General features: G+C 42.5%; 1 protein-coding gene across 1 annotated transcript in view; it reads right to left on the bottom strand.

The window, feature by feature from the left end:
• trappc8 (trafficking protein particle complex subunit 8) overlaps positions 1-17,980 on the bottom strand; it is an 89,440-nt gene that overhangs the window by 14,287 nt on the left and 57,173 nt on the right. Inside the window, exons 15-24 of the mRNA XM_070960386.1 lie at positions 17,161-17,355; positions 16,827-16,987; positions 16,632-16,706; positions 15,670-15,775; positions 15,275-15,432; positions 5,669-6,102; positions 3,244-3,400; positions 3,067-3,163; positions 1,593-1,661; positions 1,433-1,491 (exon numbers count right to left, since the gene is read on the bottom strand). Of these exons, the coding sequence (XP_070816487.1) occupies positions 1,433-1,491; positions 1,593-1,661; positions 3,067-3,163; positions 3,244-3,400; positions 5,669-6,102; positions 15,275-15,432; positions 15,670-15,775; positions 16,632-16,706; positions 16,827-16,987; positions 17,161-17,355 (1,511 nt within the window). The remainder of the gene's footprint in view (positions 1-1,432; positions 1,492-1,592; positions 1,662-3,066; positions 3,164-3,243; positions 3,401-5,668; positions 6,103-15,274; positions 15,433-15,669; positions 15,776-16,631; positions 16,707-16,826; positions 16,988-17,160; positions 17,356-17,980) is intronic.

The raw sequence follows: 17,980 nt of genomic DNA, 5'->3' as shown, positions 1-17,980 counted from the left end.
TGTGAATAAAAGTAAGAAAATCATTCTAAAAGTTGATGTTTCGTTCCATATTTTGTAGCATTGTCGGTGGGTTTGCAAAGAGGGTCCCCAGCCAGAAGCTAATGCTGTTTGGGGGGCCATGGCATGGAAAAGTTTGGGAACCCCTGATTTAGAAGATGCAGCTGCGGTAGGTTACCCTTAAGGACAGACAACTGACACAGAGAACAGGAGTGATGGCCGGCCAGCGGGCTTTGCTTGGTAAAATAAATATGTTGTAAATTCAAATCAGAGCGTCTTCCATGTCTGGAATGGATGTATTCTTGAGTCTAACAATAATATAATAATAAGACAACCTTGTTTGAATTGTGAAATGGGTTTGGTTAAAAGAAAATTTTGGTTTTCGTGCATACTACGAGGTACTTATACTATATTGACTGGGTTAAACAGAATTACATCACTAGAAAGAGACTAAAATACAATTTTCATTGACTAAAATAAGACTAAAATGCTCAGACTTTTAGTCGACTGAAACTTGACTAGACTAAAAAGAGTATGAATGTGACTAAAACTAATAAAAACTAAAATGACAGCTTGACACAAAGACCAGACTAAGACTAAAATTAAAACAGGCTGCCAAAATCAACACTACTTTTACCATGGGAATTTGTCATTGTGGGCACCTTAAGGTCATTTGTATTATGCGTTTCTTCTTAATTTCATTTTTTAACTGCATTTACAGCAACAGAAAAACATCTACCATTATGGGGACTTAGTAAATTAATGATATTTTTAAGCATTTACTTGTGTAACCTTTCTGTGGCTAAAATCAATATTCGTTATATTAATGATCGATCACTTGCGTGAAGAATACGTCTCATTGTCATGCTCCTACAGAGAATTACAGCCAACTCCACAGGTCCTCTCATGTCTATGGAACTTTATAGCTTCTTTCAGCTTGTTGTTTTGGTTTTATGGCCTGCAAGTTTAAAGTTTTATTTCACTCTCACTGTGCTCATCAGCATCTTTTCAGCCATAGCAGGCAGCTGTTTTCTTAGATAAAGCTCTAAAAACCCACTATACATGACCTGCCCAGCACCAAATGGCAGACACAGTTAATAAATAGCTGGTGAACATAGTCAGGGATTTGATAACAACCAAAAAAGAACTAAAAGGGTGGTGAATATTGGACTAACATTCATCAGGTAGAAAAAAATCTTGAATCCAAATGAATGCAAAAATTGTTCCACATCCGGTTGATTTGTTCAAAGGCAACTGTTTATTGTGGTGAAATATCATTGTTTTCTTCATAGCAACCACTGGGAGTATCCACACAATGTGAAATCAGGATTATATGACAAATTATCAGTTTTTTCATAAAGCTCTTATTAAGTATCACAATGAGAATGTTCATCAGTCAAATTAAACTGACGACAAAATTTTACTTTCAACTTACCCGTTCATTTCCCAGATTCAGGTCTGCAAAGGTGTATTTATCTACGGCATCCGAAGTACCTAGAAATAACAGACAATACGCATATTGTTCAGATACTTATTCAAAACCACAAATACAAATAAAACAGATTGACACAGTTTGCTTTTTCTGTATGATGTACCTTGGTGGGGCTTGCATCGTGTGGCCCTGAAACACAGCTTGGCTCTTTCTCTACTGATGAGTTTGCAGTCTGGAGAGGAAAAGGGCAGACAAAGAGAGTATGTGGTTGATACTGAAAAAAAATCATGTGCAAGCACTGTATAGATAGAAGAATGGCTGTAATGAATCATGTACTCGTGACGAAACGTCACACTACTAGGTTCACAGTCTGATGCACACAGACTATGCAATATGTAGACTGATGTATGTAGCAGGGAACCAAAGTTCACAAGCATGAGTTCCATCCGTTAACGTTTAGTTGTACGCTATTAACAACATTTGATAAAGTTAGTACAGCAAACCGATTGAAGTGTGCATTGTCAGGTAAGTGAATAGAAACACATAGTACATGCTAATGCACATTTAATAGCATTACCGACCCAGATGAAAATGTCCTGGGTCATAACATATAACATATCATTATGCATTTGTTGTTTTTCCTTTGTTTTCCCTGCTGCATTGAACTCGCACAGAACCATGAATCCTAAACCAGGGTATGAACTGAACCATGACTTCTGTGTGCCATTTACACCCCTAGACAGAATAATGTGTCATTTTTGTTAAATGTTTCAGTAATATTAGAATAGAATATTTATCATACATGCATTATGAAATGTACTTCCTGCTTGTTGGTTAAAGATGAAATACATTTACATTATTTTTTGCCATTATTAGAGTGAAAGGTTTTAATTCAATTCAATTCAATTCAATTCAATTCAATTCAATTCAATTCAATTCAATTCAATTCAATTTCATTTGTATAGCGCCAAATCACAACAAAAGTTGTCTCAGGACACTTTCCATTATAATAGTAATATAGTATTATAAAAAATCATTATTACACGTTAAAAGGTCTAAGAGATTTATGAACCATTTTTGTTAAATGTGCCCTGTAAAGTTTTGTACACTGCAGCATTTTGGGGTAAAGTGCCTTGCTCAAGGGCAGTTCACAGGTGTGTATTTAAGGATGGCTGGGTGATGGCTGGCCTTTCATCCAGATACCACCTGTACGAACCATGCAGCCATCTTAAAATATTATTTGGCAAGCAAAAGATATAGACTTAAATGATAGCTAAATGAATTATGGATTCACTCTTGTTAATTTCCAGGTGATACTTGACAAAAATATAGTTGATCTTCACGTTAACTGGATTTTGGACATGTTTTTTGTTGAGAAAACTAGTTGTGAAATCAGCACGGACAGCAGCTCATTTGTTCAATGTTTTTTAGACACTGGGAAAGGTTCTATTAAATGAAGACCACATCAGTGTTCACCATGCATGCTGCAAACAATAAAGAAATGAAAGCCTAAATACTACTAATAAATACTACTACTACTACTACTAATAATAATAATAATGATAATAATACAAAGAATAAAATTAAATAGACCACTGAAGAAATTAAGCACAGATTACTCATTGTGCCAGACTCACCTTTATCCGTGGCTGGGTTGATACACTTTTGGAGGCGCCAGTGTTGACTGCTGCTGGAAACCTGGACAATGTGGAACTCACGTACACCAGCTTCACTCTGGGAGCCAAGAGGATGCAGATTAAAACAAAGTTTTGAACAGTGGCAGGTACATGTGTGTGGCATGCTGCATGTCTCACCGTATTGATGTTCTCCACATCAATAAAGACGAGTGTCCCACCACTGCCTTTGTCATCCAGACTGTGATGTGGAGGAACACTGCTGCGGCAGGCTGTTGCCTGCACACTCAGAGACCGACTAGCACAGATGAAGACTGTGTGACGTAAGACCCGATGACTTCACATGAAGAAAGAGGACAAAGAGTAACAGATGGAGAAGCGTTGTCTACACAATAATCAGTCTGATCTGCCCTCACTGGTAGGTTAGTGCAGTGTCAATGAAGAGACTTAGTTTATGATAGAACTGTTACATTAAATTCATTATAAAAAGGCAAGAAAAAGTATTTTTAAATTTGATTAATACTATTCTGTGTGTTCAGCCATCATAGATAATCTGCTGAGTTTCTCCTTAATGATTAAGAGGGGATTATCTTCAATACAACATCTTAAATAATACATGCATGGCTAGATACTTAGAAAAATGCCAAAATAACTGAATTAACAGAGTCAATGGCAAAGAATATATATAACCCTAACCCATTAAGCAGTGGGGGATACAAGAAATAATGTCCACTTTGAAAAACAACAGAAGTCCAGATAGACAGAGAAAACATCTCCCTTCTACTACAAGCATATCATTATCCTGTGTAATCTGGTACAATGGCTCATAATGGAGGGAAGCATATATAAACAGCCTTTTTATCTTAAAGAGTTAATAATGTTGTTACTCAAATTATACATCTGGACCAAATGATATTATTTTGGTAGGAATAAATAATGGTGTATGGCAAACATCTTTCCAGATTCTTAAGTATAATGATCAATTCAAAAATCCAAGCGGGGGGGAAGGCTTTGTTTCTATCTCTTGATGTACACATAGTAGGGGTGTCCAAACAAACTACATTTGGTACGCAGACTACAGTTTCTATTTTCAATGCTAGATGGCATTATCACCACATTTAATGATCAGTCAGTAAAAGCACTCTGTGGTAAACCACCCAGCTGGATGTTGTGATGACTGCTCTCTTGAAAAATATAAATTTATTCCCATCAAGAGTGATTCATTAGAAGGAGTCTCAGGCTTTCCCATCAGAATCGTCTGTAATCTACCATTCATATGTGTGCTGGCTTAGTTGAGGGACCGTTCTAGAGCTTTTCAATTATCTGAGATCTGAAATTGATTGTATTTTGAATGAAAAAGTTCACAACCTTGTTTTTGAATGGCTGACAGACCTTGCTTTTTCATCTGAACACGATGAAGCTGTGACTTTTTGAGAGCTAAATCAGTGACGGTATTCCTGTACAACTCACAACTCTGTGAGAAACTGTCCGCAGTTTACAAAATGCAAACATTTCTATGAAAATGGGGAAAATTGTCACTATGCTAACATCACTGATCACAGAATTTGAACATTTGCATGCACTGCTCTTTTGAGGTCTGTTCATAGATTTTTGATGATGTTTAGGTTGGGGGACTGTGACGGCAATGGCAAAACCTTCAGCTTGTGCTTCTTGGGGTAGCCCATTGTCAATTTTTGAAGTGTTTCTGATCATTATCCTGCTAACCCATCTTTAGCTTTTATTACACACACTGTGATGTTTGCTTCCAGGTATTTAATTAAATTCATTCTTACCTCTACCGGTGAAATGTTCCTTGTGTCACTAACGACAGCACAAGCCTAAAGCATGATCAATACACCCCCATTCTTAACAGTTCAGAGATACTCTTTTCATGGCATTCTGCATCCTTTTTTCTTACACACATACCTTTGCTTATTGTGACAAAAAAGTTCTATGACTTCATCATTAGCCATGTTTAGATATTCCTTTGCAAACTTCTGATGCTGAATTTTGTGGTGAGGATGCAGCAAAGGTTGTCTTCTATTGAAAATCTAGCTTTTCTCGTGTGCACCTGCAACATGGAATAACATACAGAATAATCTAAAACTGACCTCATTCTTATCCTCATAAAGTTTTGATATCATTTTATTTCACTTCCAACTGCTGTTTTAGTTGATATATCAGCTTTAAATTTTAGTTGCTATATGTATTCTTAAGGTTTTATTATTTAACTGAAATGGCTTTTTATTATCATTTTTTATTTTTTAGTCGCAATTTTTAACTTAGCCTCCTATTTCTGTCTCTTGGTGTCTAGGATCTTTTGTCCATGTTTTTTACTCAGTTATATTTATAAATGAGAGCTCTTCTACAATGCATTTCCAAGTTAAGATAAAGGTTGAATTAATGTATATTTCCTTTGGCTTAAAAATGCTTAATATTGATCATATGTATTCATTATGAGTTTTTTTTTCTGTGATATAAGCTGTCAATTCTTATGTTAGAATGAGTGGATTTTACTTCTAAATCATTACATTAATCATTACATCATCACATTATGCATCCCCTCAAGCCAACTGACATTCCTTAAGTTTACTTGGAGTTTTACCTAATTTTGTTTCCTTTGTCTGTGCTTTCGTAGTAGAACAGAAAATTGATTTCATGGACTCCCTCCAGGTCTGGTCCTCTGAGCCAGAGAGGCAGCTGGGTGGACTCCCCAGGTTGCAGTGTGCGGCAATTTATTGGGATCTCCATCACACCCGACGGCTGACTAAAATCTTCAGCTGAAACCAACATCTCAAATGCCGCTGAGCCTGGCTGGGGGTGTGTAACCAAGGTTGTATAGGCTGAGATGTTTTCAGCTGAGGTAGGGCTGAGGGGCGTGTCTGGTGTTGTAGCCTGGCTGCCAAAGGTGAAGAACTCGGGGTGTGTGGACACCACTCGAAGGTCACACAAGGCAACACTGCTGACGTTACAGAACTCAACATAAGCCTTTCTGATCTCACCACACAGCAGAGCAGTGGGAAACTGCAAGAAAAAGACCTGACACACAGACACACAGACACAAAAGTTGATAAACAGGCAGCATTGGCATAACCCTTTATTCTAGTTATTTTTAACATTTTGTTTTGGGTGGTCACAGAAGAGCTTGTGAGCAGTCCAATTCTATTATTATTCTAATTCAATTATACACCACTCACAAAAAGTTAGGGATATTTGGCTTTCAGGTGAAATTTATGGTTCAGGCTACAGTGACATTATATCACGAAAGTAGGGCATTTAAGAAGGAGCATGCTATGGTGATTTCCTCATCTCAAACAATTTATTGAAAACAAAAGCCAACATGGGGACATGGAATGTCACCTCACTGTGGGGGAAAGAGCCTGAGCTAGTGCGGGAGGTTGAGCGGTACGGGCTAGAGATAGTCGGGCTCACCTCCACGCACAGTCTGGGCTCTGGAACCCAACTCCTTGAGAGAGGCTGGACTCTCTTCTACTCTGGAGTTGCCCGATGTGAGAGGCGGCGAGCTGGTGTGGGCTTGCTTATAGCCCCCCAGCTCAGCCGCCATGTGTTGAAGTTCTCCCCACTGAGCAAGAGGGTGGCTTCCCTGCGCCTTCGGGTCGGGGATAGGTCTCTCACTGTTGTTTTGGCCTATGAGCCGAACAGCAGTGCAGAGTACCCGGCCTTCTTGGAGTCCCTGGGAGGAGTTCTGGAAAGTGCTCCAACTGGGGACTCCATTGTTCTGCTGGGGGACTTCAATGCTCATGTGGGTAGTGACAGTGATACCTGGAGGGGTGTGATCGGGAGGAACAGCCTCCCCGATCTGAACCCGAGTGGTGTTCTGTTATTGGATTTCTGTGCTAGTCACAGTTTGTCCATAACAAACACCATGTTCAAGCATAAGGGTGTCCATCAGTGCACGTGGCACCAGGACACCCCAGGCCGGAGGTCAATGATTGACTTTGTAGTCGTATCATCTGACCTTCGGCGGTATGTCTTGGACACTCGGGTAAAGAGAGGGGCTGAGCTGTCAACTGATCACCACCTGGTGGTGAGTTGGATTCGCTGGCAGGGGAGGAAGTGGGACAGACTTGGCAGACCCAAACGTACCGTGAGGGTCTGTTGGGAACGTCTGGCGGAACCCGCTGTCAGGGAGGTTTTCAACTCCCACCTCCAGGAGAGCTTCGACCAGATTCTGAGGGAGGTTGGAGACATTGAGTCCGAATGGCCCATGTTCTCCAGTCCTATCAGGTCTGGCTGGCTCACAGGACTCCTGAGGCAGCTGACGGGTACCGGCAGTCCAAGCGCGCAGCAGCTCGGGCGGTTGTAGAAGCAAAAACTCTGGTCTGGGAGGAGTTTGGGGAGGCCATGGAGGAGGACTACCGGTCGGCCTTGAGGAAATTCTGGCAAACCATTCGGCGCCTCAGGAAGGGGAAGCAGCTTTCTGTCAATACTGTTTACAGTGGAGATGGGGAGCTGTTGACCTCGACTGGGGATATTGTCGGTTGGTGGAAGGAATACTTCGAGGATCTCCTCAATCCAACTGTCATGTCTTCTGTAGAGGAAGCAGAGACTGGGGACCTGGAGGTCAATTCATCCATCACCGGGGCTGAAGTCACTGAGGTAGTTTGTAAGCTCCTCGGTGGCAGACCGCCGGGGGTGGATGAGATCCACCCTGAGTACCTCAAGTCTCTGAATGTTGTAGGTTTGTCTTGGTTGACACACCTCTGCAACATCGCGTGGCAGATGGGGACAGTGCCTCTGGACTGGCAGACTGGGGTGGTGGTCCCTCTTTTTAAAAAGGGGGACCGGAGGGTGTGTTCCAACTATCGGGGGATCACACTCCTCAGCCTCCCTGGGAAAGTCTATTCCAGGGTACTGGAGAGGAGAATCCGGCCGATAGTTGAACCTCGGATTCAGGAAGAACAATGCGGTTTTCGTCCTGGCCGTGGAACACTGGACCAGCTCTATACCCTCCACAGGGTGCTTGAGGGTTCACGGGAGTTTGCCCAACCAGTCTACATGTGCTTTGTGGACTTGGAGAAGGCATTCGACCGTGTCCCTCGCGTCATTCTGTGGGAGGTACTCCGGGAGTATGGGTTGGAGGCCCTCTATTGAGAGCTGTACAGCAGGGGCGGTTCGCAGCCGAGTGTGAAGCAGCTGGGATGAGAGTCAGCACCTCCAAGTCCGAGGCCATGGTTCTCGACCGGAAAAAGGTGGCTTGCTCCCTTCAGGTTGGGGGAGAGTTCCTGCCTCAAGTGGAGGAGTTTAAGTACCTTGGGATCTTGTTCATGAGTGAGGGAAAGATGGAGCGTGAGATAGACAGGCGGATCGGTGCAGCGGCTGCAGTAATGCAGTCGCTGTACCGGTCTGTCATGGTGAAGAAGGAGCTGAGCCGAAAGGCTAAGCTCTCGATTTACCGGTCAATCTACGTTCCTACCCTCACCTATGGTCATGAACTTTGGATCATGACCGAAAGAACGAGGTCCTGGATACAAGTGGCTGAAATGAGTTTCCTCCGCAGGGTGGCGGGGCGCTCCCTTAGAGATAGGGTGAGGAGCTCTGTCACCCGGGAGGAGCTCAGAGTAGAGTCGCTGCTCCTCCACATCGAGAGGAGTCAGCTGAGGTGGCTCGAGCATCTCTGTCGAATGCCCCCGGATGCCTCCCTAGGGAGGTGTTCCAGGCATGTCCCACCGGGAGGAGGCCCCATGGAAGACCCAGGACACGCTGGGGTGACTATGTCACTCAGCTGGCCTGGGAACGCCTCGGGATACCCCCGGAAGAGCTGGGGGAAGTGTCCGGGGAGAGGGAAGTCTGGGCGTTCCTGCTCAGACTGCTCCCCCGCAACCTGGCCCCGGATAAGGGGGAGGAGAAGATAGATAGATAGATAGATAGATAGATAGATAGATAGATAGATAGATAGATAGATAGATAGATAGATAGATAGATAGATAGAAAAGCCAACAACAATGGTGGGTATACCACAACAAAAAATGTCAGCGTCTCAATAACTTGTCATGTGCCCTTGAGCATCAACTACAGCTTAAAAACAACGTCTCATGCTGTTCACAAGTCGATTTATTGTCTGCTGAGGCATGGCATCCCACTCTTCTTGAAGGGTCATTGAGGCTCTGGTGTACAGTTTGTGGTGGAGTTACGAGCTTCTACACAGTGACTCAGCTGATCCGTATGTCCATATGTCCGCCATCCGTAAATGGCGCCGTACGAACGCCTCTCTGAGGACATTGACAGTTTGACAGACAGCATCACGGACTACATAAATTTCTGTGTGGAGAACACTGTACCCATCAGGACTGTACGGCGTCACTCAAACAACAAACCCTGGATTCATCCTGACATTAAGGCTCCTTTAAAGGAGAAGAAGAGGGCCTTCAAGTCAGGAAGGAATCAGCTCAGGAGGATAAAGACTAGGAAGGCTGCAGGACCGGACGGCCTCAGTCCCAGGCTCCTCAGATCCTGCTCTGATCAGCTGAGTGGGATCATTGGACATTTGTTCAACCTGAGCCTGAGACTGGGAAGGGTGCCACGCCTCTGGAAGACGTCCTGCGTGGTACCTGTGCCAAAGACCCCACATCCCAAGGACCCTTGCTGCTACAGGCCGGTGGCCCTAACATCCCACCTCATGAAGGCCCTGGAGCGGCTGGTCCTTGCCCACCTGCGCCCCTTGGTGAGCTCGTCCACGGACCCGCTGCAGTTCGCGCATCAGAGTGGACAATGCCCTCGTCTTGCTCCTACATCGAGCTCTGTGGGGGGGAGCAGCATCACAACAGCTGACAGGAAGAGGCTGGACAAACTCATTAGGAAAGCCATCTCTGTCCTGGGATGCCCTCTGGAACTGGTGGAGGAGGTGGGGGAAAGGAGAATGATAGCCAAGCTGTCCTCCATGACAGCCAATGACTCCCACTCCCTCCAATACACACTCACTGCACTGAGGAGCTCCATCAGTGACAGGATGCTACATCCAATGTGTGTGAAGGAGCAGTATCACAGGTCATTCCTTCCTGCAGCTGTCAGACTACATAACAAAAACTGCTCCAAGTAATCTGTGCAATAGTCTGTGCACTCTAACCTGTACATAACAGTCTGTAAATAGTACTTATAATTTCTTAAGAAATTTTTATTTTTTATTCCACTCTTTTGTATATATTTATTGTTTTTGATTTGCATGGACTTGTTACACTACTCTATCTGCTTTATGGTGTGGTGAATAATAAAGTATATCTACTACTTGAGGCACCACAGTCTCCAGCAGCCGTTCCCTAATGATGAAACCTCGATGAGCTGGAGCATTGTCGTCCATGAAGAGGAAATAAGGCCTGTGTTGTTCATGCAGGGGCACAATGACTGGATTAATAATGTTATTCAGGTAGTATGGGCTTGTCACTATACCATTCACAAAGTGTAGGGTAGTTCTGTATTGACTAGACTGTGTCTGGAGTTGAGTAGCATTCATCATCCGGTTCTGCAGGGTACTCTTCACAATGAAGCAGTCATCAGTGTGGGATGTAGCCAAAGGACGTCCACTTCTATGTCTTTCTGTGAGTCTTCCAGTCTCTCTGTATCTCTGTTGCAACCTGCTGATGACTCTCTGTGACACTCTAAGCTCATTGACCACTTCCCTCTGAGAACATCCAGTTTGAAGGCTTGTAATGGTGAGGCACTGTTGATCAATTGTCAGGTGTCGTCTTGATCTCATGATGTAAAAATGTGAACAGCATGATAAAAGGATTGTTTAAATACCAATTCTAATTGAACCGGAAATTCACTGGTCAATTCATGGATGAAACAGCTGTTGTGAATTCTGTCTTTCAGCTCCTTGTTAGAGAACAGCAAGTTGTGCAAAAAGTACTGAAACACTGAACAGTTGGACACGTGCATTCAAAAGTTAAGAGAAGGCCAAATTAAGTTCACCTGGAAAGGCTAAAGTGCATTTTAAGCTCATTCTGAAAATTCAGCCGAATATTCCTAACTTTTTGTGAGTAGTGTATTTATATACCACCAAATCGCAAAAGCAGTTGTAAATGGGACATTTCCCATATAGTGCAGGTCAGAACCATACTCTTAATCAGCAGAGACCCAACAATTCCCCAATCATCAAGCATGTGGCAACAAAGGCGACGAAAAACTTCCTTTTAACATGCAAAAACCTTGAGTAGAACCAGGCTATGGGTGGGTGGCCATCAAGTCTGGTGAAGACTGCCACTTTCCCCATCAAATTCAGATCTAATTCAAGATTCTTGTGGTCACTTTAAGAGCACTGTATGGTCAGGCACCTGACTACATTTGAGATCTACTGCAACCCAATACTATTATCAGTGGGTCTCTGAGAATTTGTCATCAGGGTTGGTTTGTTCTTCACTCCAGGCTTAAAACTAAACAAGATTGAGCCTTTGAAGTTGTGGCATCGAAACTTTGCAACTCTCACTGGATTTGCAGATGCCATGGACTGCTTTAAAAAACAGCTCAAGACTTTCCTTTCTAGTCTCATCTTTATGCCGTTTGGATTTATTTCATTTTATTCATTGATTACTTTTTGTTTGCTTGTCTTCATGACAACTTAGTATATGTCTACTCCTCTATAGTTTGTGTGCTTTGAAAAAGTGCTATAAAAAATAATACTTCAACTCGAATTCAAAAAAACTTCGGACACCACGTAAAACATAAATAAAAGAATATAATTTGTTCATCCTTTTTCATATATAACTGTATTTTCCAGACTATAAGTCACTCCAGAGTATAAGTTGCATCAGTCAAAAAAATGGATCAAGAAGGAGGGGAAAAAACATATATAAGTCGCATTGGACTATAAAGTCGCATTTATTTAGAAATTTATTTCACAAAACTCAAGACCAAGAACAGACATTTAATGTGAAAAGGCAGGTTATTCAACTACACAATAGCACACAGAACAACAGGCTGAATAGGTGTCCAGTATGTTAATGTAACAGTTATTCAGCTACACAATAGCATAAAGAACATACCTGGGAAGCTGAATAGGCTAAATTAACATAACAGGCCAGCAAGTCCAACAAGCAAGTTACCAGTAAGCTCCCGATCTCATTCCACATCAGCGTCACTTATGAACAACTCTGCCAACTCCGGAGGAAGATGAAGCGCCGTCTCCTCTTATGTGAGGTTTTTTCAGGCTTTCTGAATGCTGACAGGATGGTTTTGGTTGTCACTGAAGTCCATGCTTTGTTGATCAATCCGAGGACTTGCTGGGAAGTTGCCGCATCCTCCCAGTTGCCACGAAGCTGTGCTCTCCATCCACTCCTTCCACAGGCAACGCAAGACTGCCTTAAAGCTTCGGTTCACTGAGATGTCGAGTGGCTAGGGTACTTTGGTTAAGCCTCCAGGGATGATGGCACGTATGGAGTTGCAAGCTTTTATTTTATCTTTGAACTGTGGCGTTATGTTCATTCGCATTCTATTCATCACAAGCAGGGCTTTGCATGTTTTAAATAAGTCATAAGGATGCTTAGTGTAGCCCTTTGTAAGCCAAAAGTTCATAATTTCTTAATCCATCCACCCTTTCTCATTCATGGCACGACAACTGTTGGGGGGGGGGGTTCATCTTTTGGCAAGGTTTTCATGACCATCGGTGGCAATTTCGATCCATCTCCACAACATGCTAGCACCACTGTGAAGTGTGATATCTCATGACCAGTTGTCACTATATTCACACTTTTCTGCCCTTTCTCTGCAACACTTCAGCCCATGGGGATGTCAAACGTGAGGAGGTCCTCGTCCATGTTGATAATATGATCCGCTGACACGTGCTCAGTTACCTGCTTTTCAACGAACTCACGAAAATGTCGACCCTGGATTGGAATTCTGCTGGCAGTTTCTTTCTCACTGTTGTCCGTGCTCTGATAGAGAGGTGGTTGCATTGCATGAAGCGGTAACACCAAGAAGGCCTGCCTGCAAAGTCATTTGAGCAGCATCAAGGCAGCACGTTGTTCAAGCACCCATCTGTGGACTTTCTCACTCACTCCAAATTTTGTTTCTGCTGCTCGATTACTGTTTTCGGCTGCTTATTTTACTACCTGCAGTTTGTATTGTGCAGAATAGGATTTTCTTTTGGGGGGCATTTTGTTAGTATTCAGTCTTTCACAGCTGTCTTTAAGTTAATATTTCAGTCATTTTTTTCTGTGATACAGGAGCAGCATATAGTTGTCACAAGCCTAGAGCGCCCTCTCGCAGCTGTAGACGGTAATGTTTACTCCTTGGTTCATGTCAGTCAGTATGAATTAACATTAAAAACATGTTAAATTATATACAGTGGTGGGGATTGAGCTGGTCACTCTAAGACCTGGATACTGTGCTCCTGCAGCCAAGTGCTACTGGCCCTGGATGTGTGGCAAGGGGCATTATCTTGTTGAATCATCCAGTTTTGACCTCGACGGAACAATGCATGTGCAGAAGGGAGCATGTGGGTTTCGAGAATGGCACAATACTTGGCAGAGTTCAATGTGCCATCACAGACAGTGAGATGACTAACACCAGCAGCACTCATGCATCCCCAAACCATAATACTGCCTCCACCATGCTTGACAGTAGGTACTGTACATGCTGGAGATAATGCTTCGCCTGGCCTTCTGCATATCCTCACATTAGCGGGAGGAAGATAAAGCTGGAAACTGGACTCATCTGACCACAGAATCTTCTTCCAGTTCCTGGCTGTCCACTTGTGTGCTTGGGCCCAATGACGCCGGGCTAACCTCTGTCTCTCATTGATCAGGGGCTTCTTGACAGCCTTGTAGGACCTTAAGCCATGATCTTAAAGTCGGCAACGTACAGTGCGGGTGGAACACTGGACACCAGTTTGGTTTGACCACTGCTGCTGAAGCTCCTGTGATGTCATTCAGCGGTTTTCCCTGCACATGCGGATCAGGATGCGGTCATTTCTTACAGAAGGAACCCTTGGACGCCCAGATCTTGGTTTGTCTTCCAAGCTGTTGGTTTGTCTGTATTTCTGCAGAGTGTATCCAACTGCTGAAGGTCTGTATCTGCACTTCCTGGCTATCTGGCAGCAGCTGTACCGTTCCTGGCTGAGAATCTGTATCTTCAGGCGTGTTTCCTGTGTTAGGTTCCTTATTTTAGCCATTTTTGTCTCCGAAGAACTTTCAAATGTGCTTGCTTTATATAGACATGAAGCACAGCAACAAAAATTGTGTCTTTTCATAAAAAGCACGACCTTCATTAGCAGATCACTGGCACCAAAATGACCGAATACTCAAATTTTTTTTTTGTATTTTTATGGAACCAATTAATTTTTAGTTTTTAATGCCTTTTTTAGGATTTGTTTAGTATTTTGGCTGTGACTGTACTGAAAGAAATAGAACTTGAACACCGAAGAGTGATTCTTAATGCAATATTTCACAAATGCATAGGGTGTCCGAAAACTTTTTTCCACCACTGTATATTTTGATATATAAGTCACACCTGACTATAAGTCACAGGACCAGCCAAACTATGAACAAAAGTACGACTTATAGTCCGGAAAATACGGTACTCAACTGATGACAGTACACAGACAACATACTTGTATTTAATGTTTTACCTCATCAACTTAATTGATTTCTATAAATATATGCAAACACCTGTTTGGAACATTCCAGAGGTTAACAGGTTAATTGGTAACATGATTGGGGCTCGGCCGGTCTTAAGCAAGGATGCGGCAAGTTTCACCACTTTGTGAAAGACATAATTGTACAAAACGATATTACTTCATGGGCTCAGGAACACTTTTTATTTATGTTTTATACGGCATCTCAGCGTTTTTGGAATTGGGGTTGTTCTACATTTAGTGTGGTTAACCATGTGCTGTTATTAAGTATTTTTATTCCTTTCTGAGCTTGGCAATATCATCGGTAAGTGCGCCTATCAATTCAGAAACAACATTAAAGGATAGCTGGGATGCATACTTAATTGTCTTGATGCAGAGCTAATCAGTGGTCAGATACACTGAGAGGTAGCATTCCTTTGTGTTAAATCAGCGAAGTGTGCACTGGCCAGTTGTACTATGTGTCAAAATGTGAAATTGTAAAAGTAAATTGTAGTTATAATGACAGTATCAGCACATAACATGAAATGACTGGGTTCGGGGGCAACAGAAAATTGATATCCTTAGTCTTAGTCTTAGCAATGCAGAATGGGATGAGTGCCTCTGCAGTTGGTGAATAAGTGGTACCTCCATTAGGGGCATAGGTGGTGTTATGATGGGATCCAGACGTTGATCAGGACCATATCGAACCAACATCTTGTCCTCTTTGGTCTGGTTGAGTCGAGGGCCCTGGATTTTCAGGTCCTGTCTGCCACGAACCACCATTAAATCCAATGTCTGCTGGCCTGTACACAGGAAGAAATCCACACTGTGTGTTAGTGCAGCGGCAAAATACAAAACACCCTGGATGATCTGTCACTGGGATTCTTAATTTCTTTGATAAACATTTTCTCTAAAAACGGACATAAGAAAAAAGCAATACAAACACAGCACAATTCCTTCACATGTGAGTCAGCAGCATGTTCCTGCGTGACACTTAAGTAGCCAACAATAATTACTGCAAATACAGATGTGTGCATTACCTTCAGTGCTGGGAGCCATCTCTCCAGAGGAGGCAGCAGCTAGGTTGTACACCACACCCACAATATTCAACTGTCCTGTTCTGTGTGGCAACAGCCTGAGTCGAGCCTGAGATCAAAGGTCACATTGACTGTTATTAGCACAACTATATTTTTTTCAAGTATGCCATGAGCCAAAGAAGGTACAGTTCTACATTTTAATGCTCTTTAAGCATTTCAACTATACATGAAATTTGCTTTCTATGTGGCTTTTTACATGTGTGCATGTGCAGGACAAAGATTTCAGACAGAAAAAGGAATGCTGTGAAAGCAGAGCACGTAGAGAGATAACAACATTTAGCAATGCATTCTCAGAGTCAAAATTATTCTAAGGTCTTTTACGTAATCCTCAATGTAATCCTTGTATGTTTGCCTTGTAAAGTGTTTGCTATACTGAAAGACTGTGTTGTCAGAACAATCTGTCTGTCACTGCGCCCTCATCCCTAAGCCTTCACAAAAAAAAAAAAAGGAGTCAGTTCCTTGTACAAATTGGTAAGCTTTGCCTCCTAGATAAGTTTGGGGGAGAGTAAGTGTTTACAGTTTTTTTTTTTTTTTTTTTGCATTAACGGAGTGTTTCTCAATTCCGGTCCATACTAGCTAGCTACTAGCTCATTTGACAGGGTCTACCTTGCAACTGATTAGATGTTTCCAGTACATCCAACCAAGTGTGACTTGAACTTTGATCCTTCATCAGACTGATGATCGATACTGCACTGACTAATAAATCCAGACAACTCTTAATAACACAATGCAAATAAATCAATTTCTTGATCTATACTTTTCATTCTGTCACACACTTGCATTACTGTCTCTGTGGTCTGCTGGTATATCAGAAGACACAAACAATCAGAGCCCGGTCATCACTTCCACACCACAATGGTTGATATTCCATAGCTAACCTTCAGAAAGTCATGTGAGCACCTTACCATTTTGATTTCCTCTGGACCCATATGAAACTCCAAAATGACTTCAGTGGTGACAACATCATCTTTCTGTTTCATCTGCAAGAATAAAAGATATTGAAGAGGTAATGAAAATCTGAGATTTGTTTTGATGGCACGTATCCACAAAACTGTATAAAAATCATGTTTTCTACAAGGAAATATGGCCAAGTTACCCACCTCAAGAGCCAGGTTCTCTTCATTGGTGATGACCAACTCAGTTGTTTTCTCCTTGGATGGAGACACAACATTGGCAGTGAACTTCCAGAGGAGTGAGAGGTTGGACAGAGCCAGAGAAACCTTCAGAGGGTTCCTGAATGTCACCTCCACTATGATTGGCTCTGCAGAGACAAAGAGATGGCTGTAAACTGCACAGGCAAAATTTGATTAGATAGTGATGCGATGGTATTACTATTCCTTATACAATGGTAAACAACCTTTAAAACTGTCTTCAGATCACCTAGTCCAGGTACCGTTTTAATGAGAGTTCCACTGTGTACTGAGGACGTCTTACCCTCCATAACTGCCAGTGGGTGGTGCAGGTTGTCTGTATGGCTGTTTAGGCAGCACTGGGTGGGCTGGAAGTTTACTGGGATAGTCCCCCGGTTGGCGGCAGCCACAAGCTGCTCCTCTAGGTGGCACCACATGGCTGCCATATCCTGGTCATATTCCTGATCCAGGGACACATGAGTGGCTGCCTGCTTTTCCCCTGAACACATAAAATTAAAATCAAGAACTGCTGATTAGTTGTTCAATATAAAAAATAGATAGATATCATTATTATTCTCATCATTATTTAACAATTCTCTGTCACATTTACACATTCATATCTCGGAGCCGAGTAAACCTTTGCAGAAAGGCACCTCAACAGCTAATGCACAATTTTCTCTGAAATAGCTTGAAACTTCATTGGCATTAAGGGAACTGCGCTAAGTTGGTTTAAATCCTACTTGTCAGATCGCTCTCAGTTTGTACGCGTTAATGACGACTCCTCTGTGCTCACTAAAGTCAGCTATGGAGTACCGCAGGGTTCTGTACTTGGACCAATTCTATTCACCTTATATATGCTTCCTTTAGGTAAGATTATCAGGAAGCACTCAATAAATTTTCATTGCTATGCAGATGATACCCAGCTATATTTATCAATGAAGCCGGAAGAAACCAGTCAGTTAACTAGACTACAAGCATGTCTTCATGACATAAAGACCTGGATGACCTGCAATTTTCTGATGCTAAACTCGGACAAAACTGAAGTTACAGTAGTAGGCCCTAAACATCTTAGAGAGTCACTTTCTGATGACATAGCAGTTATGGACGGCATTACGCTGGCCTCC

Source organism: Chaetodon trifascialis, chromosome 4, assembly GCF_039877785.1.
Source record: "Chaetodon trifascialis isolate fChaTrf1 chromosome 4, fChaTrf1.hap1, whole genome shotgun sequence".
Lineage (NCBI taxonomy): Eukaryota > Metazoa > Chordata > Actinopteri > Chaetodontiformes > Chaetodontidae > Chaetodon > Chaetodon trifascialis.
Note: the sequence above shows the minus strand (reverse complement) of the source record. Positions and strands in the feature narration are given on the sequence as shown.